Source organism: Aotus nancymaae, unplaced genomic scaffold (assembly GCF_030222135.1).
Source record: "Aotus nancymaae isolate 86718 unplaced genomic scaffold, 86718_ANA_hifiasm-v0.15.2.pri h1tg000008l, whole genome shotgun sequence".
Classification (NCBI taxonomy): domain Eukaryota; kingdom Metazoa; phylum Chordata; class Mammalia; order Primates; family Aotidae; genus Aotus; species Aotus nancymaae.
The window spans coordinates 59,839,502-59,866,531 of record NW_026988419.1 but is presented as its reverse complement, the minus strand read 5'-3'; the positions used below and the strand labels follow the sequence as shown (position 1 = coordinate 59,866,531).

The 27,030-nt window shown below is 43.3% G+C and overlaps 2 protein-coding genes across 12 annotated transcripts in view; one reads left to right on the top strand and one right to left on the bottom strand.

The window, feature by feature from the left end:
- Window positions 1-1,703, top strand: part of TLK1 (tousled like kinase 1) — a 170,271-nt gene extending 168,568 nt beyond the window's left edge. For all 6 annotated transcript variants that reach the window (XM_064373373.1, XM_012468540.2, XM_064373372.1 and 3 more), the window contains one exon: window positions 1,130-1,703. In XM_064373373.1, coding sequence (XP_064229443.1) covers window positions 1,130-1,306 — 177 coding nt within the window. In that variant the 3' untranslated portion in view covers window positions 1,307-1,703. The remainder of the gene's footprint in view (window positions 1-1,129) is intronic.
- An 18,890-nt stretch (window positions 1,704-20,593) lies between these two features.
- Window positions 20,594-27,030, bottom strand: part of GORASP2 (golgi reassembly stacking protein 2) — a 32,517-nt gene continuing 26,080 nt past the window's right edge. For all 6 annotated transcript variants that reach the window (XM_012468543.3, XM_012468545.3, XM_064373370.1 and 3 more), the window contains exons 8-10: window positions 24,490-24,576; window positions 23,282-23,389; window positions 20,594-21,731 (exon numbers count right to left, since the gene is read on the bottom strand). In XM_012468543.3, the coding sequence (XP_012323966.1) occupies window positions 21,391-21,731; window positions 23,282-23,389; window positions 24,490-24,576 (536 nt within the window). In that variant the 3' untranslated portion in view covers window positions 20,594-21,390. The remainder of the gene's footprint in view (window positions 21,732-23,281; window positions 23,390-24,489; window positions 24,577-27,030) is intronic.

Below are 27,030 nucleotides of genomic sequence, written 5' to 3'. Positions count from 1 at the left end.
TGAAACTTTGTTAAAGATAAAAAAGATAAGACCTCTAAGGGATCAGATTGATTTCCGATAAACAGTAAGCTATGGTAAAATGAGAATAGCTAGGTATATTTTTAGGGAAAAATTTACTTCTCTGAATTTCAAAGCAAAGAAAGTGCAAAATAGTTAATTTTTAATGTTATTATACTTCTGTTTAATGGTATAGATGAATCTGTAGTGTCAGCAGTGAGAAAGGAAAACAATTACCAGTTATCTCCTGAGAATATTTTATCTGTTGCAAAAATAATAGGATGAACCTCGAAATTTAATATTGAGTGAAAGAGGCCTGGCAAAAAGGAGAACATAATTTATAATTCTGTTTATATAAAATTCAGAACAAGCAAAACTCAAGTACGGTATTAGAAGTCAAGATAAAGTTTACCCAGGTTCAACTGGAGACAAAGCCAGTGCCTGAAAGTGGGCACGAGGGGGATTCACAGGTTCTTTTTCTTGATCTGGTTGCCAGTTACATAGATGTGTACCTAGGATTTGTGTGCGTTTCTAAAAATGTGTTACACTTAGGGAAAGATTTTTTTTAAGAGGCTATTTATTCTCAAGGAAAAACTAAGTAAAATTGGTTTGAGAAAAATAGTGATTGTATTCCATTATTTAGCTTTTCCAGAAGTGTAATGATGCATAGGGTTAACCTGAGAAAAAAAATCCCTAACGGAAGTGTCACTTCAGTGGTCTCTTCATCTGAAGTATTTATGTCAGTAGGAAAAAATATTATAGCTGAAAATGGCATCTTACCCTTTGCTAAACTGAAGTGATAAAATGGGATGAGGGTGGGAGGACTGTTTAGCAGAAGAAAAATGCTAGAAAAAGAAGTCTTCAGAATTTCATAAGCAGAAACAACTTTCCAGCGTAAGTTCAAATGGTTGCAATAGTAATTTGACTCTAAAGTGAACTACTGTAGGGGCCTTAAGTGATGAAGTGCATTTGGAGTGAGAATTTTATTGATACAGAATTTTTAAGGTTTGAACTTCCAATAAAATGAGATCTACTTACGTCTTAAATGTGTCCATCCTTCTGTTGACTCAGTTGATTGATATTTAGAAGGGAAAAAGATCATAATTGCTGACTTTTTCTTTCTCTTTTTGAGGCCTTTATAAGACGCTGTTTGGCATATCGAAAAGAAGATCGATTTGATGTGCACCAGCTGGCAAATGACCCATACCTTCTCCCACACATGAGAAGATCAAATTCTTCAGGGAACCTACACATGGCTGGGCTGACAGCATCCCCTACACCCCCTTCTTCAAGCATAATTACTTACTGACTTTCCTCCAAGATCGGCATGATATCTTTGAATTGCTTCCAGATGCACACTTGAGTTTGAGAGCATTTGAGTGTTTTTTTTTTTTTTTTTTTTTTTTTTACATAAGACATGATTGATTAAGAACTGTTTGTTTGTGAACTGAAAGTTCCTCATAGTGTCATTTGTATGAGCGTGGATCATGGACAGTGAATAAATGCACACTTCTGACTATAATTTTGAGCAGTGAAGGATGACTGCCTGTTAAACAGAAACAGGAATACCATGTTAAGCTAGAAGAAAACACATTTTGTTTCATTTGGGGGAACACTGTAAATAACGTTTTTAATACTTAAATACATTTTGGTTGTTACTAGAGAGTTCTAATATGAAGGGTAGTTTTTCATTATTTAAAAAAACATGGAAAAATATGAGACATATTTCTAACACACGAATTACAGTGCCTGGATACATTCTTCAGCATTTGGCAGTTAATCTGCTGAAACCAAAGTAAGAACTGAATGACAGTGACAGTTGTGTTTTATAGTAATAGAATGTGAGAGTTAGAATCTTTGGACAAAGTTAGGCTTTGTCATTTGCCTATTCTGGCTTTTACCAAGTTGTACCTCGAGATCACATGTCCGTTTTCTTTCACTGGTTATAGTAAAGGGAGAGCTGTTGTTTCTAAATACTTTACACCTTTGACAAAGTGAGCTGCTTGTTTTGAAATCAGTTGAATTCACTAAATTGTAATATTGTCAGTGTTTTCAACACATTAGAATTGCTCACAGGTATTTTTCTTTTGTTACCAGGCCTTGTTCATCAAAACAGGTGACAGTATGTAACCAAATGCAGACCAGTTCTATGCAGGATAATGATAAATTCCCTTCTAGCTCTATTGTAAATTGTTGTACAGATGTCATATTTCAATTACTAAGTTTCAGCAGCTTATTCTTGTACAAATGTTTAAAATATGGCTTTTCTAATTGGATATTGTATTTTTTTTAAGTCTTCTTGAAGGCGCTCTAATTGCTGCTAAATGATGTTGCTTCTTTGCTAAAAAATTAAATGACCTCCTAGAAGGTGCAAGTTGACTGTACATCAGAGATATTAAAAAGCAGACATTCATTAACAATCAAGATGTAAAAATGATCCATGTTGGACATGTTGAGTTCTTTAAATCAGTTAATTGGGTTCTAGGGCTGTGGAGCACATAGATGCTAGATTTATAAATTAATTGTTCATGATTATTCTACATTTCTAGAAAGTTCTTATCAGCAAGATAGTCCCATAAACAAATTTCTTGTGATTTGTACAGATTTGTTAAAATGTGAACATTTTCTAACTGCCTTGTAGGGTAGAAACCAGTATTTTTCAGGATGTTGTATTTCACTCCTGTAAGGACTTTTTCTTTGTTGTCACATTCATAAGGCTGATTCTTACATGTAAGTTGTTCATGTTGCAGAAAAAGGAGGTTGTACTTACCACGGATTATCTTTAATATTGTACAGTTAAACTGTATTTCTGATGTTGCAAGCCATTTTCTTTTTTCATTGTACATAGACACATTGTCTCTTTAAAATGCTGCTGAAATTGTAGAGAATATAGCCAAAACAGTAATAAACAATGACAGTTAAAATGTAAAGACTTTGAAAATTACTTTGGAAGGGAGCTTTCAAGATGGTAGGATGTTGACTGACTTAGCTCCTTAAAAATCAGCTAAATAAATTCCTTAAGTATACTTCAAGACAAGTATAAATTGTTTCAAGCTGGTAAAAGTTAAACCTAATAACGATTATCAAGTGTTACTTGGGTAAGTAACACTTAGAACTATTAAGAGTGGTTTAAGGGCTGGCTATACCCATTCTTCTGTAGAGCAGATAGAAATCCTATTTAAAAATACTAGACATGGCTGGGCACAGTGGCTCACACCTGTAATCCCAGCTCTTTAGGAGGCCGAGGTGGGTAGATCAGATCGAGACCATACTGGCTAACACAGTGAAACCCTGTCTCTACTGAAAATACAAAAAATTAGCTGGATGTGGTGGCACGCGCCTGTAGTTCCAGCTACTCAGGAGGCTGAGGTAGGAGAATCGCTTGAGCCTGGAGGCAGAGGTTGCAGTGAGCGGAGATAGTGCCACTTCACTCCAGCTTGGGTGACAAAGCGAGACACTGTCTCAAAAAAAAAAAAAAAAAAAACCCACGGTAATGAAATCTTAGCATTGGTTGAGTGCTTTAGATGCTACCTGCAAGTTTTCAGTTTGGTTGAAGTTTTCATCATCGTGAATTATAAAGTACTATATTCATAAAGTGACATTTAAATTCCTGAACTAAAAGAAAATGCCCAGTTTGCTTAAAATTTTGGGGAGATATGAAGTGAATGGGTAAGTCTAACTGAAGGTTCAGGAAGCTTAGTAGGTATAGACCTAGGTCACTGCTTTACCATTTTACTTTCCGATGAATGAAAGCGACTGCTAGTGTCAGAACACAGAAAAGGGGAAAAACAAGCCATGAAATGAAATTGCTTTCTTGACCTGTGTTTAGGTAATAATCATTTTAAAATCAAAGCTGTGTAGGAGATGAATCAACTTACAGACCCCTATCTTCCTTCTAAAAGTTTTCCAAATAAATGTTACAGATTTTTGAATAACATGCCAGTAACCCAGCAGGTCCAAGATGTCTAATTGAGCCACACCGAATAACTTAGTTTTACCCTCACATGGGAAGTTGGTGACTGTTGCTAAATGAGCTCAGGGTCACTCTGACAGGCTTTGTTTGACACTGGTGTTTTTTGAGGCTTTGTTTTCTAGTCTTCTGGTGTTTGTCCTAAGAATTAAAGCATGTCCCACATCCTTAAGATGCTAGCCAAGGCCTCTCTCAAGGAGTCAGCACTGATGGAGGGTAAAATCTACAGTTTTTGCATATAATTTTAAAATCTTTGATTTGAATTAGCTTTAGTGTGTGCATGTTGAGAGGAAGTAAGCGTAGAAACCACACCAATTTGTAACTTGGGAGTTGGAGGAGATACTTAGGTTTTTCAAAAATAAATAATCTTTTTTTTAACACTCACATCTCCTTCTAAAACAACTCCATGAGTTTAAATGGCATATAAAATGTGAACAAACACCTCATTACATGAAGTCAAAATGGTGAAGAGCTTCACTGAAACATTTAAAGAGTAGATTGTGTGTTTTGCTGTTCATCATTACTTATTAAATGCAATAATGTTGATTGCCCTCATGCTATTAGCAGTGTTTTAGCGGTAAGCAGCACGGGTTACCTAGATTAATTTACTCTTAAGATGTAATTACATTGCTGTTTGATTTTTGAGTGAAAGTTATATAGCTTTACACATTTAAAAGTCCATTGACAGATCTTTCTCTAATTCTGCTTTACATTTTGACATATTATCTAATGACTTTTCTTCCAAACATACTAAATTTCAATGTTCTGAAGATTTAATCTAATTCAAAAAATGCTTTTAGGCCAGGTGTAGTAGCTCATGCCTGTAATTTGGGAGGCCAAGGCAGGTAAATCATTTGAGGTCAAGAGTTTGAGACCACCAGCCTGCCCAACATGGTGAAACCCCATCTCTACTGATAATACAAAAAAATTAGCGTGGCGTGCACCTGTAATCTCAGCCACTCAGGAGGATGAGGCATGAGAGTCACTTGAACCCCAGAGGTGCAGGTTGCAGTTAACCGAGATCGTGTGGGTGACAGGGTGAAACTCGGTCTCAAAAATAAATAGTGCTTTTAGCAGCTAATTTTAAAATCAGAGTTTAGTTCCTGTTTTCGTTCATTCTGCAGCAGTTTTAGGAATTTATATAACTTGTTTTTCCATTTGAATTAGCTTTATTTCCTATAAAACATCTCCATTTACCTTCCCCTAGTTTCCCTTCGTTCCTTTTTTCTTTTTTGAGAATTCTTCTCTAAGTTTTGAATAGGAAAGATTTGAGTAAATGTGTTTAAACCAGCTTTTAAAATTAGTTGCAGAGAGCCAGAGAATGGAGTAGAAAAGTTATATATAGTTAGGATCAAAGTGCATGGCTTTCACCTGGAAATCTTCATTTGTCTAAAATAATAGGAATGTGGATTACCTACACATATGACTGGTTTTGTTTTTGTTCTTGTTTGAGATGAGGTTTCACTGTGTTGCCCAGGCTGGAGCGCAGTGGGCAATCTCAGCTCTCTGTAACCTCTGCCTCCCAGGCTCAAGCAGTTCTCCCACCACAGCCTCCCAAGTAGCTTGGACTACAGGCATGCACCACTACACTTGGCTTATTTTGTACTTTTTGTAGAGAGGGGGTTTTACCATGTTTCCCAGACTTGTATCGAACTCATGGGCTCAAGCGATCTGCTCACCTGGGCCTTCCAAAGTGCTGGGATTACAGGTGTGAGCCACCATGCCTGGCCCATATGACTTCCTGAAGGGCAATAAATAGGTTAAGAACTCAATTTTTTGGAACCAGATTCTTTCGATTCAAAAGTTGACTGACATTTAGCACCTATGTTTCTGGTTCCTCATCTGAAAATGAGGAGAATAATTACCCATTGTGCAGCGTGGTGTGAGGAAAGAGTAAGTGAATTCACGTATGTAAATGCACTCAGAACCCTGCCCAGCTCATAGTAGGTACTGTATGTGATAAGCTGCCATTGTCATCATCCCTTTTTAAAACTCAAAGATTATTCTATTAGCCCTATTTATAAAATGCAGTCTGCTTTGCTTCCTGTGATAATTATTTTAAGAAATACTTTCACAGTGCTTGACTCAGGTTTCAAACAAGTGATGATTAGATTGTCTGAAAATGGAAGGTAAGGAAATGAAGCAATTTTAAACAAAAAGTAGTAGCAGTGTGTGTGAACTGTAATTGCCAAAAGGATCCTGCCCTATTGATACTATTTCATCACAGATAACTGCCATATTTTCCGGAGTTTCCTTGCTAGTAACAGCTGATTGAGGTAGGACAGATCACAGTATCCCTGTTTTACAAAGGAGGAAGCAGATCTGGAGGGGTGGGGAATAACTTGCTAAAGCCACATAACTGGTAAGCACAGCTTCTGGAGACTCGGAGCAAGATTCTTAACTGTGTTCACATCTTGGCATATAGTAAACATGGCTTAGTGAGTTAAATCTTCATGACTTTTCAAAGGTGACAGAAAGCCAAATAGCTACAAACATTGTCATCTTTTTAAAAGAACAGATCTCAAGTTTTTTATTTTGAAACAGGGACTCTTTATCACCCAGGCTGGAGTGCAGTGGTGCAGTCTCACTGCAGCCTCAACCTCCTGAGCTCAAGCAATCCTGCCACCTCAGCCTCTCAAGTAGCTGGTGTTACAGGTGCACGCCATCATACCTGGCTACTTTTTGTATTTTTTGTAGAGATGGGCTCGCCATGTTGCCTGGCTAGTCTCGAACTCCTGGGCCAAGTGATCTGCCCACTTCAGTCTCCCAAAGTGCTAAAATTACAGATGTGACCCACACTACACCTGACCTAAGATTTTCTCAAGGGTTAAATGAAGAATGCCATCTGAGCCAAGCCTTGCTGGCTGTGAGTCACTAGACAACAGGGCCCTGCCGCAGACCCATTTTCGGTAAGATGGAGAGTGGGCTTCACCTTTTTCTGTTCCTGTATCTTTTTCCCTTGCCTTTTTAAGTCAAAGATCAGGTCCATCAATGAGCTACCCCATTCTGCCTGTCTTACAGACAGCATCTCACCGAGGTCTTCCTCTGCCCACTGTCACAGGCATAGAAAGTACACCTGGCTCCTCTCCCTGCAGTGGTACCAGTTGGTCTTTAATAAAAAAAAAAAGTTTAAAACTGACTCTAGTAACTCCTCCTCAAAAAGAAGCCCTGGAACTTTGGAGAGATTTCACTATTACCAATAAATGGCCCCTGAACGCTATCTCGAAGTCTTTTAAATCTGATGAAATTACCTATGTGTGGTGTTACATCATTAAGATCACAAATGGGTTCTTCTGATTGCATCAAGTAACTCTACTTGGGTTTAAAATTTCTGTATGTAAAAGTCTCTTTATGTGATCCATTTTCACCTAAAGGACCTTAGATTGTTCACGTAACTATATGCCTTGGGCCAAACAGTATATGTGCATGACCAGCATCCCACCTGTTCTTGATTGGGTGTCTTGTATGTCACAGGGGTACTATGGTCTTATTTCTGTTTTATGACAGACGTCAAACTCAGATACTAAAATTACCGTATCCAAAGAATGAGCATGGCTGATTTGTTACTAGTATTAGTCATATTTTTGGTGTTTCAAATTATCTTACATCATATTGCATCCTAAGAGCATCTCTGTCTGCTAATTGTCAAATTCCTAGCTTCCTTTTAAGATATTCAGAAGGATCAAAGTGGAAGAAAGCACAGGTTTGGAAGTCTGACCTGGCTTTGCCTCCCAGCTTTGTTACTTAAGAGCATATGACCTTAGAGGAATCACTAACTTTTCTGGGGGCTTATTTTTCTTGTCTGTAAACTATTTCTAATAGCACCTGCCTCATGGGAACCTAGCATCAAGAGTGGGCTTCAGTTTTCCCAAATGGCATGAGCTGCAACAAAATGGAACAAATACCACAAAAGCAGAAGAGAGGTTCAAGAGGCTCCTATCACAGGGTCACTGTGGCCTGTAGGGGAATGAATTGTATTTTTTGGGGGGTGTGGGCCTGAGAAATGAATGGGAGATGTGAGGAGGAGTTGCCCAGGAGACCTGGCAGCAGCTTTCTACCTACTGGCTTGGAAGTTTTCTGTATTTAACCCATATCTGTGCATAACTGCTTAGTCTGAGCCCGGCCTGTCACCTTGACTGTGGCACACTCTGTAATGCCTCCTTTCCCCACTCCAGTACGCACAGCTACTGTGGAAGCATGTGTGTCCACCGAGGGGGAACAGGACTGCTGCAGGTTGGAGTCCCAACTGGTGTTTCCTTCACTTTGGGGATGCTGTTTAGATGTCAAGAGAGTTTATGTTGAAACCACCATGAATATTAACACTATTGTGGTTTCTGAACTAATGTAATAAAATTTATTGATGTTTCACTTTGACAATGAATTTTCACTTCATTAGTAGGAATATTTTTTAAAGTTTAATTTCTGTGAGTCTCCCAGAAGCATAGACTATGTATATACATAGTTCTTAGTGAAAAAGCTTTAAATTCAGCTTGAAAGAATGAGATCATGCATTATTCTAGATGCAGAATTAGCCATATAGCAACCAAGTTGGTGTAAGATGAGAAACTTTAAATACACTTAGGCAACATGGGCCAGGTTATTTGTCTTATGTTGATAGCATTTTAATATTCAAACATACCCTTATGTTTGACTAGAAGAATATGTGCTTTGTAGTTTTGGGGAGTGAAATAACCTTTAGGGGAATGACGCTATGCTAAAGTGCAATTTAAGGTATTTCTTTGCTGATTTTTTTTTTTAATTACAAAATAAGGGAAGTAGTAACCTTGAATTGTAAATTGGCTTATTTGTGACAAAGATGTAGAAAAAGTGATAGACTTTCCAGTGGCAGATATGGAAGATGTTCATTCTGCTAATGACCATGGACATTGCTTAAGCCAAATTTCATGTTCTGAAGCAAAGGTCCCCAAGCCCTAGGCCACAGACTGGTACTGGTCTGTGGCTTGTGAGCAAACTGGCTGCACAGCAAGAGGTGATGGGCTGTTGAGCAGGCATGAGCTCCACCACCTGTCAGATCAGCGGCGGTGTCAGATTCTCATGGGAACACAAAGCCTACTGTGAACTGCGCATGGGAGGGAGCTAAGGCTGTGCACTCCTTATGAGAATCTAATGCCTGCTGATCTGAGGTGAAACCGTTTCATCCCGAAACCATCCCCACAGCTCCCATCTGAAGAAAAATTGTCTTCCATGGAATCAGTCCCTGGTGCCAAAAAGATTGGGGACTGCTGTTCCACAGGGAAATTCATTGTATGCATTTTACTCCTCCTCACATCCCTGTAAAAAAACTATACTCAGACAAAATCTGGAAGAGCAGAGTTCTCGTTGCCACGTTAGTTAGAAGGAACAGCATTCCCGCATTTATTTATTCAGTGGCCTGGCACTGCAAGATAAAAGTGGCAACAAAACGACTTGTTTTGAACTTGTAATATAAACACTTCAAAAAGCTCTTTTCCTCTCAAAAATCAACCTTCTTGGCACTTGAACTGTTTCCTTCACTGGATCACTGAGTTAAGATCATGATGGAGAAACATTGACAGCTGTAGTAGTTTGCCATTACCACACAATTTAAAATTAAAGCCTGATCCTGGTCTCTACAAGAAATATACATAGGTTACAATTACTGTTCTGGCCTGGGCGAGGTGGCTCACGTGTCTCTAATCCCAGCACTTTGGAAGGCCAGTGGGAGGATCGCTTGAGCCCAAAAGTCTAACACCAGCCTGGGTAATATAGGGAGACCCTGTCTTTACAAAAAATGATGACTATTTTGTGTCCGTTTACCCTTTTCTGATGGACTAATACTGTACCATATACAAGTTATTTAATAAATTTTAGTAAGTAACGTTTAGATAAAAAGCCAAACATGGGAGCTTTCTCTCCATGTAACTTTCTCGGCTACCTAGCCTAGACTGCATCATGAAAATGCTGTGTTGCTCATTTCATTGCTTTTTCCAAAAATATGAAATGTTCATGCCCCGCCCCTGTACCCTGCAACTAAGTGTAAAATGAAAACAGGATAAGCTATAGTAACAAATTAACTCCCCAAAGATTTGTTTCTCAATTATGTAAAACCCACACTGGGCTTAGTGACTCCCCTAGGCAACTTTGTAAGACAGCTCTTCTCCTGGTGGTGGCTGTGGCATCCAGGCTGCTTGCATCTTATGGCTCTATTCACATCAATCTGTAGTTACAGGAGAGGAAGGCAGGAAAGGAGGGGGCATTCTAGTTCTTAAATGCCTTGGACCAGAAGTGACACATGGCCATTGTCATTCCTTTCTAGAATTGAATCATGTGGCCTCAAATCAACTGCACAGGAGGCACTATATCTGTCACCATCAAGAATTTGCAGGACAATCCCAATTTACATGTAACCTGTGTGTACCTTTTAAAGGAAATCTTTACTTCAAATACATAGCTAGTCTGTGGGTCATGACTTTTGCCAGATTTTGGGAGCTGCAAGGAGCAGGAGCCTGAGGAGCTCAGCTGAAAACCTCTCATCAGTAGGAATCCACTGAGGTAATTACAGACTCCTGAGACTCGTATGGGAAGCCCTGGAGGACTGTACCCAATAAGAACAAACCAGCTCAACGCCATGCCCTCTGCCTGGTGGTTCACTTTGACTGGTTTATTGTGTAGATATTGAAGAAAAACAGACTACTTTAGATTGACATTTTTAAGGAAAAAAAAAAAAAGGCTAGAAAAAAGCCAGGATTATTTTAGATCCAGTTAATTATTTGAGATTCTCTTTTCCAACAACTACCACAGACTTTGACTTGGAATTACAAAGATGGAGAAAATAAACATTTCACTTGAGCAGGGGTTTGTATTTATCTAAGGAAAGAGTAACAAGGACAATTTGTCAAGCATTTATGGTATACCAGGCACTGTAACCTGTATTTCCTTGAATCCCCCAAGGCAAACCTACAATTATGCTATTTTGTAGGCGAAAGACGGGAGGGGTGCATTGAGAGAGATTAAGTAGCAGGGATGGGATTTAACTCAAGCCTGGCTGACTCCAAAACTCAACTGGATTAGACATCAGTAATTCTATAATCCATCAGCATCATTTAAAAAATAAAAGTAACAAAGTGAGGCTTAATCAGTTTTAAAATGTCAAATTTATCATTTTCTAACAATGTTCTTGTGTTTTGAGAGTCAAAAATCCCCAACACACTATTCAGAAACCTTTGAAGTGACCAAAGTAATGGCGGGGCAGAGTATTTAGTCAATTCATGGTGCAATACAGTTTTGTTTTTTGTTTTTTTTGAGACAGTCTCACTCTGTTGGCCCAGGCTGGAGTGCAGTGGCACCATCTCAGCTCACTGTAACCTCCACCTCCCAGGTTCAAGTGGTTCTCCTGACTCAACCTCCCTGAGTAGCTGGGATTACAGGTGGTGTCTGGCTAATTTTTTTGTATTTTTAGTAGAGACGAGATTTTGACTTGTTGGCCCGCCTATGGTGTAATATCTAACAAAGAAATTACATTTAACCTCCATGGATCATGTTTGATACAGCTTTTTGAGATTTATAAAGTTATTTAATGAAATACTTAATTTTCTTAACAGACAAGCAATTGTATTGGGGAATTTTGAAAAGCTTTTGCTTAAACACTGTGGATCCAAGACCCACCTGGAGACAAATATAATTAGTGTTCTTTGGTTCTGAGTGAAGCCTGTAAAAGTAGTCAGGGTGCAAGACAGCTCTGTTCTTTAAGGGTCAAATTATATATATATGTGTGTGTGTGTGTGTGTGTGTGTGTGTGTGTGTGTGTGTGTATTTTTTTTGAGACAGGGTCTCCCTCTGTCACCCAGGCTGGAGTTCAGTGGTACAATAATGGCTCACTACAGCCTCAACTTCCTGAGCTCAAGCAATCCTCCCACCTCAGCCTTCCAAGTACTACAGGCTCGAACCACCACACCCTGCTGATTTTATTCATTTTCTGTAGAGACAGGGGTTTCACTATGTTGCCCAGGCTGGTCTCCAATCCCTGGGCTCAAGTGATTCTCCCAAAATGCTGTGATTACAGGCATGAGCCACCACACCCAGCCTAAATTCTATCTTTTAAACCAATGTTGAGTTTTTGTTTTAAACACCTTTGTTTTTATACCCCCAGTTGGAGGGCAAATTCAAAATTACAAAGCCTCAGACCTGGGTGTTAGAGGCAGAGTAGCCCTTGCCTTTCCATCACAGTTGGTCACATGCACAGCATACCTCCAGAGATAGCCCATGCCCCCCAATGGTTTGAAACCTCTTCCCTCCCCACCCTGCCCCATTCTGTAACTTCCTCCCAGGAAGGCAGGCCCCTCCCTACTCAAACCCCTGTCCAGGGTCGAGAGAAGGACATGGTCCTGGCAGGGACCCTCAGTGAGGCCCACCACATGCCACCCTTCCAAGTCTAACCGAGCACCCCGCACACGGAGCTACACTCATCGCATGTGCCTTTCTGCGGCATATGGTGAGTGCCTGCTGGGAGCTAGGTGCTCCTTGACACCAAGGCTTGAAGAGAGACGGGGTGTAACCCCTGAGGCCAACACCCCTCCTCACTGGTCACAACGTAAAACTTTCTTACCCTAGTCGTCCACTGTGCCTCTGCTGCTCTGCCAGTCTGTAGGGGCAGAAGGACGTCTGCCCGAGCAAGAATGCTGAAGCCAGGTGCGTGGCCTCCGCAGTGGTGGAAGCTCCGTCAGTAGCCGGCCCCTATTTGACTAGGCTGAATCGAGTTGGCTTCTCCACAGCTGAGGCCTGATCACTGACTACACCATCTCCGTGTTGGGGAAAACAAACAAACAAACAAAAAAACAAAAAACAAAACAAAACAAAACCCCAAACCACTGGTATTTTAAATTCTGATCGAAATGAAGATACTAATAGCCCTTGGGCTGAGTTCTGAGAATCCCCCAAAACCCCGCCCCCTCAGAACCTTGTACCCAGGTGCTCCACGCAGCCCTGCTATTGCAGCCTGGTCTGTCTCTGCTCCACTGGCCCCGCCCCCTACTGGCCCGGGTCTCAGACTTGCTGAAACAAGCCCCACATGGTTCCGATTTCCACCTGGGTACTAGGTATAGGCCCAGCTCTACCATCCCCTAGCCGTATGCTTGTCAGAGAGACATTTAACCTTTCTGGATTTCACTTTTTCCATCTATAAAATGATGGAATCGAGAGCGATCTCTCCACACTGCTGTCCCTGGTCGATAGGCATCAGTGTTTTTCAAAGCCACCAGGGTTGAGAAGTGCTGGTCCATGGTTGCTTTTCCGAGCTCAGATTTAAAGAGTCCTTTGGCTAAAGAGCTGGAGAAGAAAGAGGACGTCCTCTCACCCCATCCAGCTTTTAGCTCTTCCCAGTTCACTACAAGACCAGGGGAAATGTAAGTTACTCCAGCCACATCTAGAGCAGGCAGGGGGAGGGTGGGGGATGAGGTAGGGGACAGCACTTTGCTGGGCTTTAGTTTTTGGGGATAATGAGCTCCTGAGATTTCTCCCACGCCATCCTGCTGGGGGTGACTATGGCTCCTTCCTCAGGAAGGAGCCCCGCCTTTCTTTCCCTCCTACTCACAGGGAGGCTGCCGGCAGCTCCACATTGGCCTGGCTTTTGAATCTATGTTCCATATGATTATATATACATATTATTATTATTTACAAAAGGCTTCTTCTTGCTAAAAAGGAGGTTTTTCAGACCACTAACCTATGTAAGGGGCAAGCTTCCTGGGTACACTTCCCTGCCAAGAACAAAAAACACCCTCCTTATAAACTCCCCAGGGCAGTGCAGTTTAAGCCCCCGAGCATGGCATTCAAGGCCTTTGGCAATCTGGCCAGCTTCCCTTTCTATGGTAACTGCTACCACTCCGTACCTGACTCTTCACATTCCAGCCACCAGAGCGGTTTGTAGTTCTGGGACACACCACGTCCACATTCCTGCGTGTTCTTGCAGATGCTGTTCCCTTTGCCTCAATGCCCTTCCGCTTTGACCACCTAAGAGAACCTCTATGCATCCTTCCAAGACCTAATAGTAGCTCCTTACGAACGCCTTCCTTGATCCCGCACTTGTTAGTTACCCGGCCTCTAGGCTATTCTGTGCTCTCTGCTCATCGCTAGATCCGAAATGGCTAATTTACAGGCAGCGCAGTGGGATGGTTTTGGACACGGGACACCTGGGCCCAGACCCAGCCGCCCCACCCCGGCGCCCCGGGCCTATGCGTAGCAGAAGCCTCCGCCCCGCGGGTGTGGGGAGGACGAGGCAGAGGGAAGCAGCCGGCCCGGGCCCCTCCTCGAAGGGATCGGGGTGGGGGCAGCGCCCCTGCAGGTTCCAGCCCCGGGTAGGGAAGCCAGCCCCGCGCCTAGCGCACTGGGCGCTCAGACCCCTGCTGCTTCCCCGGCGTCTGAGGGTTTCTCAGCCACCAAAGGGCGTCTCCGCGGCACCCAACGGGTTCCCGGGTGGAGAGGTTTGCCTTCACATCTGATTAAAGGGGGCACCGTTTGGTGAAGGCGCCCAGGATCTTTGCATCCCCCACGCATCTGTACTGGGTCTGCGATGGAAAGAAAGCGGGGGCCCAGAGCTCGTCTTCCAAAGAACAGAAAGCGCCGGACCGCGACGTCCCGGCCCCACCCAGGGGCCCTGTGAGGTCGGCCCGGAGACCCCGCGGCCGCTGGCGGGGCGCAGCTTTCCCAGGCTCCCGGCGCCACCTGGTGGCTCGTGGCGCGCACTGCGGGCCAGGCTCGGGAGGCCCTCTTGGCTCGGATCCCACTCCATGTGGGCGACGATAAGACAGGAGTCCCTGAACAAAGGTGAATGTCATTCCACGAGCCTGCCGCGTGGGGACAGAACTGAGGCTTGGGACCGCGCAGATCTAAGTGGATTCAGCTCCTACCCCAAAGCCTGCCCGCTTGCGAAGCGGGGGCCGCGGTTTGCGCTCTGCTTCCTGGGGCCAAGAATGCACCCAGCACGGTGCCTGCACCTACCATCAATCCAGCACTTCTCTTGAAAACGAGTCCCTTTCTTCACTGCAGTTCATTTGTAAAATTAGCCTTACCCAATGCAACTATTGTTCCCCCAATACGTGGTAAAGTGAAGTATATTGGTTATTAAAGAAGGAAAGGCAGTTTTCTTCACTCTAGGTAACACTAGTCCACGGGATCAGGTTCAGAATCCGAGCCTGGCCTGAGGCCTGCCCGGTGGCTCCTCCCTGCCTCTTCTGTGTCCTTCAGATTCAGCCAGTGAACCCTCACCTGTCCCCTCCTGGAATATGGCAGCATCACGGTGCCGAAGATCCCAGAGGGTTGTCCTTTTTTCTCAGGTTGTACTACATACCTAGGAGAGATCTGAATTTGGGAAAATGAATTAGTCTCAAGCCCTTTAAAAACAAAACGTTGACAGAGACCAAGGAAAGTATTGAAATTGGAATGAGTTTTGAGCTCTTGGACTCACACAACAGCCACCTGTTTCTTCTTGATTTTATGAGGCTCCTCTAGTAGTTCTGTTCCTCACCACCAAGAAGCACACAGGTTGTTTAGCCACTGATGCTGAGCGAACGTGTTGGAACCATTCGTACTTCACTACCTGACAGCTAACACTGCTTCCAGAGCTCTAGAGCCCCAAACAACGCCTGGGCACAACGTGGACTCCTGCCATCGTGCTTCTGGGCTCTCCTTTCAGCATAGCTGTCTGAGCTACACAGAGACAGTTCGTTCTGGCCAAACTGATTTACAAACACAACACAGCATTGCAAATCAGTCACAGGGCCAGTCTATTAAGGGAAATTTCATGGATAATTCTAATCTAGGGTCAGTGTTGGGGATTTTTAGCAGAGCTCCCTCTGACCAGTCATGACGCTGCTGGGGGAAAAAGCTGCCAGCCCCTGCAGCAGGGGTCGTCCTGGACAGACTGAAATGAAAGGCTTTCTCTGGCTGTGTAAGTCTCCCATTCACCCCCTAGATCAAAATAACACTATTGTTTTTAGTGATTAAAAAGTAATTCAAAGCTGGGCGTGGTGGCTCAGGCCTGTAATGCCAGCACTTTGGGAGGCTGAGGCGGGTGGATCTACCTGAGGTCAGGGGTTCGAGATCAGCCTGACCAACATGGCGAAACTCCGTCTCTACTAAAATTACAAATGGTGGCACATGCCTCTAATCCCAGCTACTCAGAGGCTGAGACAGGAGAATTGCTTGAACCTGGGAGGCGGAGGTTTCAGTGAGCTGAGATTGCGCCACTGTACTCCAACCTGGGCGACAGAGACGCCATCTCAAAAATAAAAATAAAATAATAAAGAGTACTTCAAATGTTTTAAAAAATTCTGGCAATAGGCAAGTTTATGAGAAGAAATGAGAAGTTTCTATAACCCCAACCCCAGCCACCATAATTCAAGTGCTTCTGGAAGAGGGCTGCCCTGAGCCTCACTAAGAATAGTGTGAGTCTCAAACCAGGCCAGCCTGGGCAGAGCTGGGCAAACAGGCCCCTGCCCAGGAAGTGAGGCATGGAGAGTGAAGGGCAAGAGAGCCAGTCAGGGATTCATCTCTTATTCACAATCCTTTGTCCCTGGAAAAGAGAATTGATCAATTCCAATGGAGTTGGTTGTTAAGGTAAATAATCAATGGGTTTAGGGACCCAGAATATGGCTTTAGGAAAAGAGGCTGGTGAAATCCAAATTGCTGTTACTGTCCCAGTCATTGTGCAGGGACATCTTCTCCCTCAGCTTTACTAAGTGACTGCTTCAATTTTTGTTAACCTTAGTGCCTATTCCACCCAATTCATTGGATCCCAAATGAAATTCGTGAAGGACCTTGTTTTCTGATCCCAGGTCCCCTTGGGTTCTGGCCCTGCTGACTGTAAGGAAGCCTTGTTTTCCCAGCCATCCCTCCCCTTTCCCCAGCCTCAGCCATGTTACTACCAGGATAACACAGGGCTCTGCAAACTGAGGCACCTGCAGGTGGTGGGAGGCGGGTTGGCACTCGCCGGTGGGGCTGTGGGAATTGGAGACCAGAGGACAGACTCCAGGGGGTGTTCACTTCTCTGTAGGGCTGATCTGTTACCAGATCTTGTGACAAGTGAAACCAGAAATCTGGATTTACGTGAAACCTTTTGATTTTTAAATGTTGGGAATTAATTCACATTTTGATATATACAGGGGAGTTCAAAGGCAACATGCCTGGGGAGAACCCGTGTGCTTCCTGTTGTTTGCTGGGCAGAGTTCTCTTATCTTTCTTCACCCCATGAACAATAGGGAACGCTTAATAAACGCTGGCTACTGTTACTATCCCAAGCCCCAGCGGCCTTCGTGGAGCATGGGCTTGGATCTATTTCTTGCCAGGAAATATGGTGTAACCTCAACTCTGATCACACTGAAAGTCCAAGGCCCACCTCCATTAATGGCTCCAATGTGGTGTTTTCTTGGGTCTTCTTTAAACTGTCAGTGACCAGAGTACCATGTTTGTGTAACTCCCTGGAGAGGCAGTGGGGCAGCATCTGCACCTGTCCCCACTCCTCACCCCTCCCCATCTGCCTCACCTGTAGCCCCCAGCTGGGAGTGGGTCCCACTTGCCTTTCCGAGGAGTCCTAGTGCTTGAATAATTAGCTGTGGCATTAATTCCCCATTTCATCAATTGGCTCGATATGCAAAAGGCTTATAAAGGAACACTTTGGTTGGCCAAGCCAGAAACTGTTCTTCCTAGATCTAATGCAAAAAAAAAAAAAAAAGCGATAAAAGGATACTTCCTCTAACTTATGCACTTTGCTTAGTGGTAAAAGTAAACACCCAGCAAGAACAATCACCTTCCTATGCCCCTATTACCTCCCGAAGTTAAACAGGCCCACCCAGGAGGAAGAAACGTGTTTAGTATGGTGGCGCTCACCCCCTTCCCTGGAGTTTTTAAAAATTTCAAGATCCCAGGAATCCATATTCTACTTGAAGCGATTCTAATCTGAAGACAGGGTTGAAAACTTGCTGGAAAGTCAGATAATTAAAGAAGGACTTCATCTTCAGGGTCACGGGGGAAGACCCAACCTTCCTTCAAAAGTTAACTTAAAAAAATAGGGCCACTCTCTGCAACAAAAAACTTTCCACAAATAAATCCTTGAAATAAGATTTAATTTTCTAATAAAATGCACCTGTAGCCAACTGCTCCTGGAAACCCCTTCTCCACCTGATAAAACGTAGGTCTGGGTAAGGCTTCTTCAGCTGCCAAGAGAAAAGTTCCCTTCACCCAGACTCGACGTTCCAGGTCTCTGCTCAGCTGAGACTCTTCTCTTGCTGAGGTTTGCATGAAGTTGCCTCACGTTCCCACCTAAACCATAGGTTCCTTAAAGGTGGGACTGGGGCTTCCATGTCACTCCCACAGCTCCAGCAACCTGCTGGTCTCACATCTTCACTGTAGTCAAGGGCAGAAATGTTTGGACATCCAAGGCAGAGCCATCTTTGAGCTTTAGTAGGTGCCTCTCAGGTGAGGAAGGTCTTCAGAATTTTCAGGAAATGAGCTAAGTTAAGCTGCTCCCAGGTAAGCACAATTAGTAATGGACTAAAGATAAAACACGAACAAAAATCAGAGGGGAGAAGGTAAAGTCACTGATACGGTTTGGCTGTGTCCCACCCAAATCTCTTCTGGAATTATAGTTCTCATAAGCCCCACGTGTTGAGGGAGGGATCTGGTGGGAAGTGATCGGACTATGGGGGTGGTTTCCCCCATGCTGTTCTCGGTGAGAGTGAGTTCTCATGAGATATGATGGTTTTATAAGCCTCTGGCATTTCCCCTGCTTGGGCTTCTCTCTCCTGCTGCCATGTGAAGAAGGTTCTTCCTTCCCCTTTGCCTTTTGCCACGATTATAAGTTTCCTGAGGCCTCCCCAGCCACGTGGAACTAAGTTAATTCAACCTCTTTCCTTTATAAATTACCCAGTCTTGGGTATTTCTTTATAGCAGTATGAGTACAGACTAATACAGTCATCATCCAAGACTCAAAGCAGAGTCTTAGCTAGCAAAGGAGGTTCAGGTCAGCGTCCCTCCTGAAACTGGTTCCCAACTGCTGCTGCCCTCCAGCCTTTGTGACTGCCATATTTAAGCCAAAGTTCAAACTCCCTAGCCCAGCACATAGGACCCAGCCCCATGCACACAAACATTCAAGACTTTTCCTAACCTTGATGGCTTCCTCACAGTCCACTATAGCCTTGACTTCCTGTGCTCAAGCGATCCTCCCACCTCAGCCTCCTGAGTAGCTGGAACTCCAGGCACGTGCCACCATGCCCAGCTAATTTTTAATCTTTTTGTAGACAGGGTCTATGTTGCCCAGGCTGCAGTGAACTCCTGGGCTCAAGCAATCCTTCTGCCTTGGCCCTAAGGACTGATTCCCTGGTCTGTCTCCCTACAAGGCCAGAGAGAGTGGCCCACTGTCAGGAAAGCTCTCACTTACATCCGTGTTTCTGGAACCCGGTACCAGATCTACCACTGTTATCAAGACTCAAAATGGTTTTTCCCAAGACAGCAGAGAATAATGAAGTATCTTCCACTTCAGGGAAGATCCAATGAGCCAATCTAGGCCAAGTCTGTGTCCACTTGCCAAGTGAGTATTAAGATTCCCTCACCATCATGGTGGCACACACCTGTGGTCCCAGCTACTTGGAAGGCTGAGGTGGGAGGACGGCTTGAGCTCAGGAGGTCAAGGCTGCAGTGAGCCAAGATTAAGCCACTGCACTCTAGCCAGGGTGACAGAGCAAGACCCTGTTTCAAAAAAAAAAAAAAAGGTCCCTCAACCTCACTAGAGATTAGTGTTTCATTTACGCTATGGACATCTGCCCAGGAAGAGAGCCCAGGCTTTTATCGCTCCCAAATGAGAGCTGTGACTGCACCAGAGTTCACAACCACTGCCTCGGAAGACCTGTTTTTAAAAAAATCGTCTTGTATAACTTAAAAATTACTCATTTGCTTTTCACTAAGGGATCTCCTTAATATCTGTTGTTTTTTAATGTAAAGCAACAAATATTAAGGAGATCTTAATATCTGTTTTAAGAAATCTTTTGGAAAGTAGTAACTTCAACCTTTCCTATCCTGGAAAGTCAAAAATTATAACATTTAAATGTGCTTGTGAATACTTTCCTCACCTGTTACAAGCTCTTTTTCAAAAAATAGTATTGCTAACTGAAATATTCTAGAAACATTTCCACAATGTAAACAGAAGAAACTATGATTAGGGCTGGAGCCTTCTTTCACAATTCACTTTTAAGCACAAACCTGGCCCCAGAAACCGATCTACCCCCATAACTGTTTGGCACTGGGCCTCCTGGGAGAGTGCTAGGCTGTCGTTGACCTCAAGTGTCCAGCAGGGCAGCCAGGGGCGAGTGACATGAGGGTGACATGAGAGTGCTGCCACCTCAGCCACATCCTCTCTGCAGGGGATGAGCATCTTCACTCATACCAGGGCAATAACTGAGGAATCACTTTGGTCTTATTTCAAAAACAGGAATAGCTGCATTTAATTTCATTCAGTAAATCAATTCCAGTTAACTTACCATCTCTTAGAAAACGGGAGAAAGCAAACATAGGATATGAAAAGTTAAAGACGCACGACATACTGGAGAGTAATAAGTGCACATGTGGCAATTAAGGATTGTAATTTAGATGTAACACAAGAAAAAAAGTAAAATTATTGTACTTTATTGCTGTATCTATGCTTTCCCAGTACAGCTATACTACTACAGGGAGCCACAGAGTGCCACCTTCTGGCTTAAAACTGCAACACCTTCTTTATTTCTTCTGAAATGCCACTTTAGAAGGTGGATGTAGAAAGCAACAGCAGCAGTTACAAAATGTTGTCTGAGTGATTCTGAGAGCTCAAAACAAGGATCTGTGTATAGGCTGGATAAAAAGACGTTCAAATAACAGTGCACGCTGTGGAACTTTAACACAAGTCTTCAGGTGGAATTTCTGTGTAAACCTTAATAGAGATGTGACTCATGGAGACCAAAAGTAAAATCTCTTTACCATTTAGTTTAGTGAGGTGCTCTGCATTCTCGCAAACGACTTACAAAGTACAAGAAATGTTGCGTGTGAGTACTAGGCATAGAATATTTCATTTTCTTACGGAAGGAGCAGCAAGGGACAAGGAATCTCGTGGACGCCCTGCCATCACCTTTCCTGAAGACACACACCCCTAGGAATGGCGGTGGAAGCCTGGCAGCAAGCCACCCTTCATTCTTTTTGGTTGTTTAAAATACAAGCACTTTCTGACATCTCTCCCCCTAGCGCATGAGCCTCATTCAACCTGGCAGGATAAACGCACGTCTTCTTGTTTAGTTTTCCCCTTGCAATTATTTACAGGACGCCTACAGATACGGTACAAACTAGTATGAAATTAATGATAGTTTGCATTTCCAGACACGCTCCTGTGGTTAAATAAATATACCACGCCGATTCTGAAGAATGGTTCAAAGTTAAGGTGACTCAGAAGCATTGGCATCCACAGCCGCAGAAACAGGCTTCTCGCTGACTGGAGTGGAGTCGCCGACTCTGTCCTCAACAGTGGCAAGGGCCTGGGCAGTAGGGGGTGTCACATCCACAGTGAGTGAGAAGGCAGTGTCTGCCTTTGCAGTAGTTGTGACAGGGTCGGAGGGTGGGCTGCTGGTGGGCGGGAAGGAAGACAGCAGCTCCCCTGAGCTTGTTGCAGAAGAGCTCTCTGGAACCAAGGGGAATGATGGGAGGAACTCGGATGGCAGGGGCAGAGGTGCAATGCCAGGTAAGTTTCGGGGAGGCAAGGAAGAAAGAGGTGGCAGACCTAGGACAGAAACAGCACAGATCATACATCCTCCCGGCACTGAAATGGCAGCAGGCATCACCAAAGGGCTATTTTTATTTACATTTCATTAAGGAAACTGAAGCTGAGGAGGTAACACAAATCACAACCTTTCTAGATGGAGGCCCTGGCAGGGCTAACTATTCCCTATCAAGGCTGCCTAGAGGAATAGGTTCTCAGCTTCTAGGCTCCATGTGACCTGGCCCAGCACTGGGGGAAACTGGCTCAGGGAAGAAATGATCCAGTCGGGACAGACAGCAGCCCACCCAGAAGGTGACACAGCTACACTGGATGTCAGACAGGGGGACTCATGCTCACCCAGGCCAGCTGCAAGCTGAGTTACAGCTGCACTTTTGACAGACAACAGAAGAGGTAGGCAACAACCATCCTGCAAAGGTAGCAGAAGGGAGGGGCCTGGATTATCGCCCCCTCCACTGTCCTCAACAGGGGTACCCTGCCTCTGCTTAAAATCTGTGATTGACAACCATTTATATTATACTTGGTGGGCTCATTATGATGATCTTAAAATGCAAGGCCAGGCGTGGTGGCTCATGCCTGTAATCCCAGCACTTTGGAAGGCCGAGGTGGGAGGATTGTTTGAGCCCAGGAGCTAGAGACCAGCCTGGGCAACATGATAAAACCTTGTCTCTATTAAAAAAAAATACAAAAATTAGCATGGTGGCACACATCTGTAGTCCCAGCTACTAGGGACTACAATGCCACTGAGGTGGGGGGATTGCTTGAATCCAGGAGGCGGAGGCTGCTATGAGATGAGAGATTACACCACTGCACTCCAGCCTGGGCAACAGGGTGAGACTCTGTCTCAAAAAAAAAAAAAAAAAAAAAAAAAAAGATTTTAAAATGCAGAATGAAGGAAAGGGTAATTACTTCAAGAAACAAATGAAAAGCAGGGTGTAAAGCACAGGTTCAAAGGGCAACCCCCGGCTGGTGAAACCCTCACTGCTGAGAGCCTGTCAAATTTGGGGAAAGGACAGAGGAGGAGCCAAGAATACAGGGCACAAAAGGAAAGGCGGGGTGAGCGCTGAGACAGTAAATGGTTCTTTGACTCTAGTACTACTAGTACTTCATTTTTATTTTTATTTTGAGATGGAGTTTCATTCTGTCACCCAGGCTGGAGTACAGTGGCGCAATCTCAGATCACTACAACCTCCACCTCCTGGGTTCAAGCGATTCTCCTACCTCAGCCTCCCAAGTAGCTGGGATTACAGGCAGGTGTTACCACGCCTGGCTAATTTTTGTATTTTTAGTAGAGATGGGGTTTCACCATGTTGGCCAGGCTGGTCTTGAACTCCTGACCTCAGGTGATCCACCCACTACTTTGGCCTTCTAAAGTGCTGGGATAATAGGTGTGCTCTTAAGCTTTTTAAACAAAAAAGATGAATAGTTATTTGAAGTAGCTGAAATTTGTTGAACTGATTCACTCTTTCCAGAAAAAAACTGAAGAGGATGGGCATTCCTGAATGAAACTTTTCATTAGAGAGAATCCTAGGAGGGTGAGGTCTGCAATGTACCTGGGTTCACGAGTTCCGGTAAGCCAACCCCTGGCATGATGTGTGGTGCTGGGAGGTTGAGGCTGAGGTTGGGGAGGTTGGGCAGTCCTGCTGGTAAAGGCATCAGACCTGAACAGAAGGCAGAAAAGAACAAAAGGGAAATCACTTGACCTGGGAAAGAAATAAATCTGTGTGTATTAAAAACAATCCTAACCACTTCCAAGTGACAGTATCAGAAGTCTACCTAATGTATGGCAGTTCGTATCATAATCACATTAACAACAACAAAATTTCACTTAACTGAAATAGATTTCTATACCCAAGTGATTAGATGGATTAGGTGGCTAAATGGGTAAAGATGAAAATAAATAATACTCCTAACACTCTGGAATAAGAATGATTATGGCCCGAGTGCCTTGGAGAAAAGGCTGATTTGTTTCAGTAAATATGGCAGAAAATGAAACTGCATTTTTCTTTGATGGTTGAGGTTTACAGTCTCTGTGGCATTTTAAATTTCTTATTCTGAAAAATAATTGCAGACTTACAGTTGCAAAAGTAGTACAAAGAATCCCCACATATACCTTTCACCCAACTTCCCACATGCCCATGTGTCAGCACAGTTGCTTTATCCTTCTTCGTGTGTACGTATTTGGTTCATGGCTTAATATGCTTGGATAATGACATTTTTAGCTATACATTAAAAGCCCTCACAATGAAAGTATATTTGATCACTGAAATAATATTTGATTATTATAGGCTGGATAAAGGGACTTGTTCTTCACTAGGAATACAAAGAGGAAAACACAAACATTAATGTTAGAGCTACTAAAGACCCAAATAAGGAGCCTTCTCTTCCAGGACACAGTGTCTGCTCACACGAATGACTGTTCGTCTGTCACTAAGGAGACACTGGAGAATGGACTTCTGCAGATTCCCAATTCCTGGCTGCTGCTGCACTGTAGAGGTGCAGGGGTGGCAGATGGCTGCTGGCTGCGGGTAAGGAGTGCCAGGCTCTGCAGCTAAGTAGCTGATGACTGACATCTCTGCTTCCTTGGCTACTAAGAAGAGTTGCCCTAGCTCTCATTTATCACAAACTTACTGCTGAGATAAATTGAGATTAAAAGACATGAAAAGTTAACACATAGGTATAATATTTTTCATTGTTTTTAAGATGCAAATATTAGTAATGCTATTATCATTAGCCACAATTCTAGTCCCCTGGTGGTTACCTGGTAATGTAGTAGCTGGGTTCATTGGTGGCACAGAAGTGAGGGACTGGTTTACTTGTGGTGGCAATAATGGTACTGTTGGTACACCTAAAATGAAAGCACAGTCTTTTCATTTCTAACAAATTTAGTGGACAAAAAATGAACAGGACACGTTAGGACAATCTTCACTCCCCTCCCTGCACCATTGTTGGGTTTTCATTTGGTCCCAATTTCCAGCTGCAACTGATTGTATGTCACCCTTTATGGCAGCTCCACTAACGCTGCCCAAGGCTCTTCTCTTAACAAAGGCTGTTACCAGAGCCTGGGCCAAGAGGGCAGGAGGCCGTGCAATCCCAATCCCAGCCCAGCTCACTGGATGAGAGGTTTATGCCTGACCTAAGCAGGGCGGGAATAGAAAACTATCTTAGACATTTGTAAATGGGACACAAGGATTCTAGTCAATCTCTACTGGGCTCCTAAATTAAGATGCCATGTAAGCCTGGGGTTTCAGGGGGACTATGTGTCCTGTGAAACAGAGAATGCTGGTTTGTGAAAGCAGAGAATGTCATAGATAGCCTGAAAGAGACAAAACGGCGTATGAACCTCTAGGATGGAGACAATGACCTGGCTTCCTGAATGTCCATTTCCTTTTGACCTTAGGTTCTGTGATAGTCCTTTGAAGTCTAACACATTTCCATTTGTACTAACGTTAGCTTGAGGAGGTTATGGTTTTCATATACAAGTAAGCCTTAGGATACACCTAGTCATGTTTACCACTTACCCCAGCGGGAGGTTTTGCTGATGTTGAAACAATAAATGAAAGCACATCTTTCACTAATTTAGCACTCATTTTCATTTATCTAGCACACTGATTCCAGATTTTGTCTTACAGATCTGCATAAATATGGTAGTGGGAATAAATTGTGCCTAAAAGTATGAACCAACCATGCAGACAGTCTATTATTTATTCATTTGTCTACTTTTCTGTGGAATTCAGAGGCAAGCAAAAATAAGAAAAAAGTCTAACTGAAGCACTGGCAAATGCTCTACTGGATCCCAGACTGCATAATTTCACTCAAATATAAGAAGCTGTTCTCTACTCTGTACCAAAATGTTAGTGACTGTGTGCTTTGTTAAGTGGTCATATACAATAGCTATGCTATCATTTTTTTATATTTGTTTTGAAATCTTGGTTTTAAGAAAATAAAAGCAGCTTGGATTGGTTAAGCAAATTTCGTCTATTTCCCAATAAAGTCTTTAACATAAGTTTCTTTTCATTCTTAAAGGATACATTCACAAGTCTCAAAAATAACTGACTAAATCTAAGCCAGGAATTCTAAATCTAGGGCCCACAAATGGGCTTCAGGGGGTCTGTGAAGCTCCTAAAATTGTATACAACAATTTTTGGAAGGCAGGTTCTTTGCTTTCATCAGATTCTCAAAGGAGTTGAATGCATACTTGAGTGTGGTCATTCACTCAAGTTTTCTGGGGCACCTACTGTATGTTACACATTGTTCTAGGCACCGAGGCACTTTACAACTTGAAGAAAACAAAAATCACAACTTCAGGAAATTTATGTTCTAATGAGGGGCAGGAAAAGGAAAGGAGAAAAATCAAGTAAGTAAAATACATCGCATGTAAAATGGTGATACACTCGGGCCAGGTGTGGTGGCTCATGCCTGTAAACCCAGCCCTTTGGGAGGCTAAGGCAGGTGGATCACCTGAGGTCAGGGGTTCAAGACAAGCCTGGGCAACATGGTGAAACCCTGTCTCTACTAAAAATACAAAAATTAAGTTGGTATGGTGGTGAGCGCCTATAATCCCAGCTACTTGGGAGGCTGAGGCAAGAGAATCACTTGAACTTGGGAGGCAGAGGTTGCAGTAAGCCAAGATCACACCACTCCACTCCAGCCTGGGTGACAATGCAAGACTCCAATCTCAAAAAAAAAAAAAAAAAAGGTGACACACTGCAGAAAAATCAAGCAGGGAAGGAGAACAGAAAGTGTGAGGGGTACACTGAAAAGGTCACAATGATGAATGCCACTTCAAAATGGCAGTCATTTTCTAAAAATTTTATAATCCAAAAATCTTCACATCCACAAAAAAGTTTAAAAATATATATACTTGGCCGGGCGCGGTGGCTCAAGCCTGTAATCCCAGCACTTTGGGAGGCCGAGGCAGGTGGATCACGAGGTCAAGAGATCGAGACCATACTGGTCAACATGGTGAAACCCCGTCTCTACTAATACAAAAAATTAGCTGGGCATGGTGGCGTGTGCCTATAATCCCAGCTGCTCAGGAGGCTGAGGCAGGAGAATTGCCTGAACCCAGGAGGCGGAGGTTGCGGTGAGCCGAGATCGCGCCATTGCACTCCAGCCTGGGTAACAAGAGCGAAACTCCGTCTCAAAAAAAAAAAAAATATATATATATATTTTTTTATTTCTCTACAGTTACTTTTATACCTCTACAGTTACATTATATAGGCTATTATATTACATTATGTCACATTGTATGGGCTACTTTGCAAGCAATATAATGAAAAGTGAAGAAAACTAAATGCCC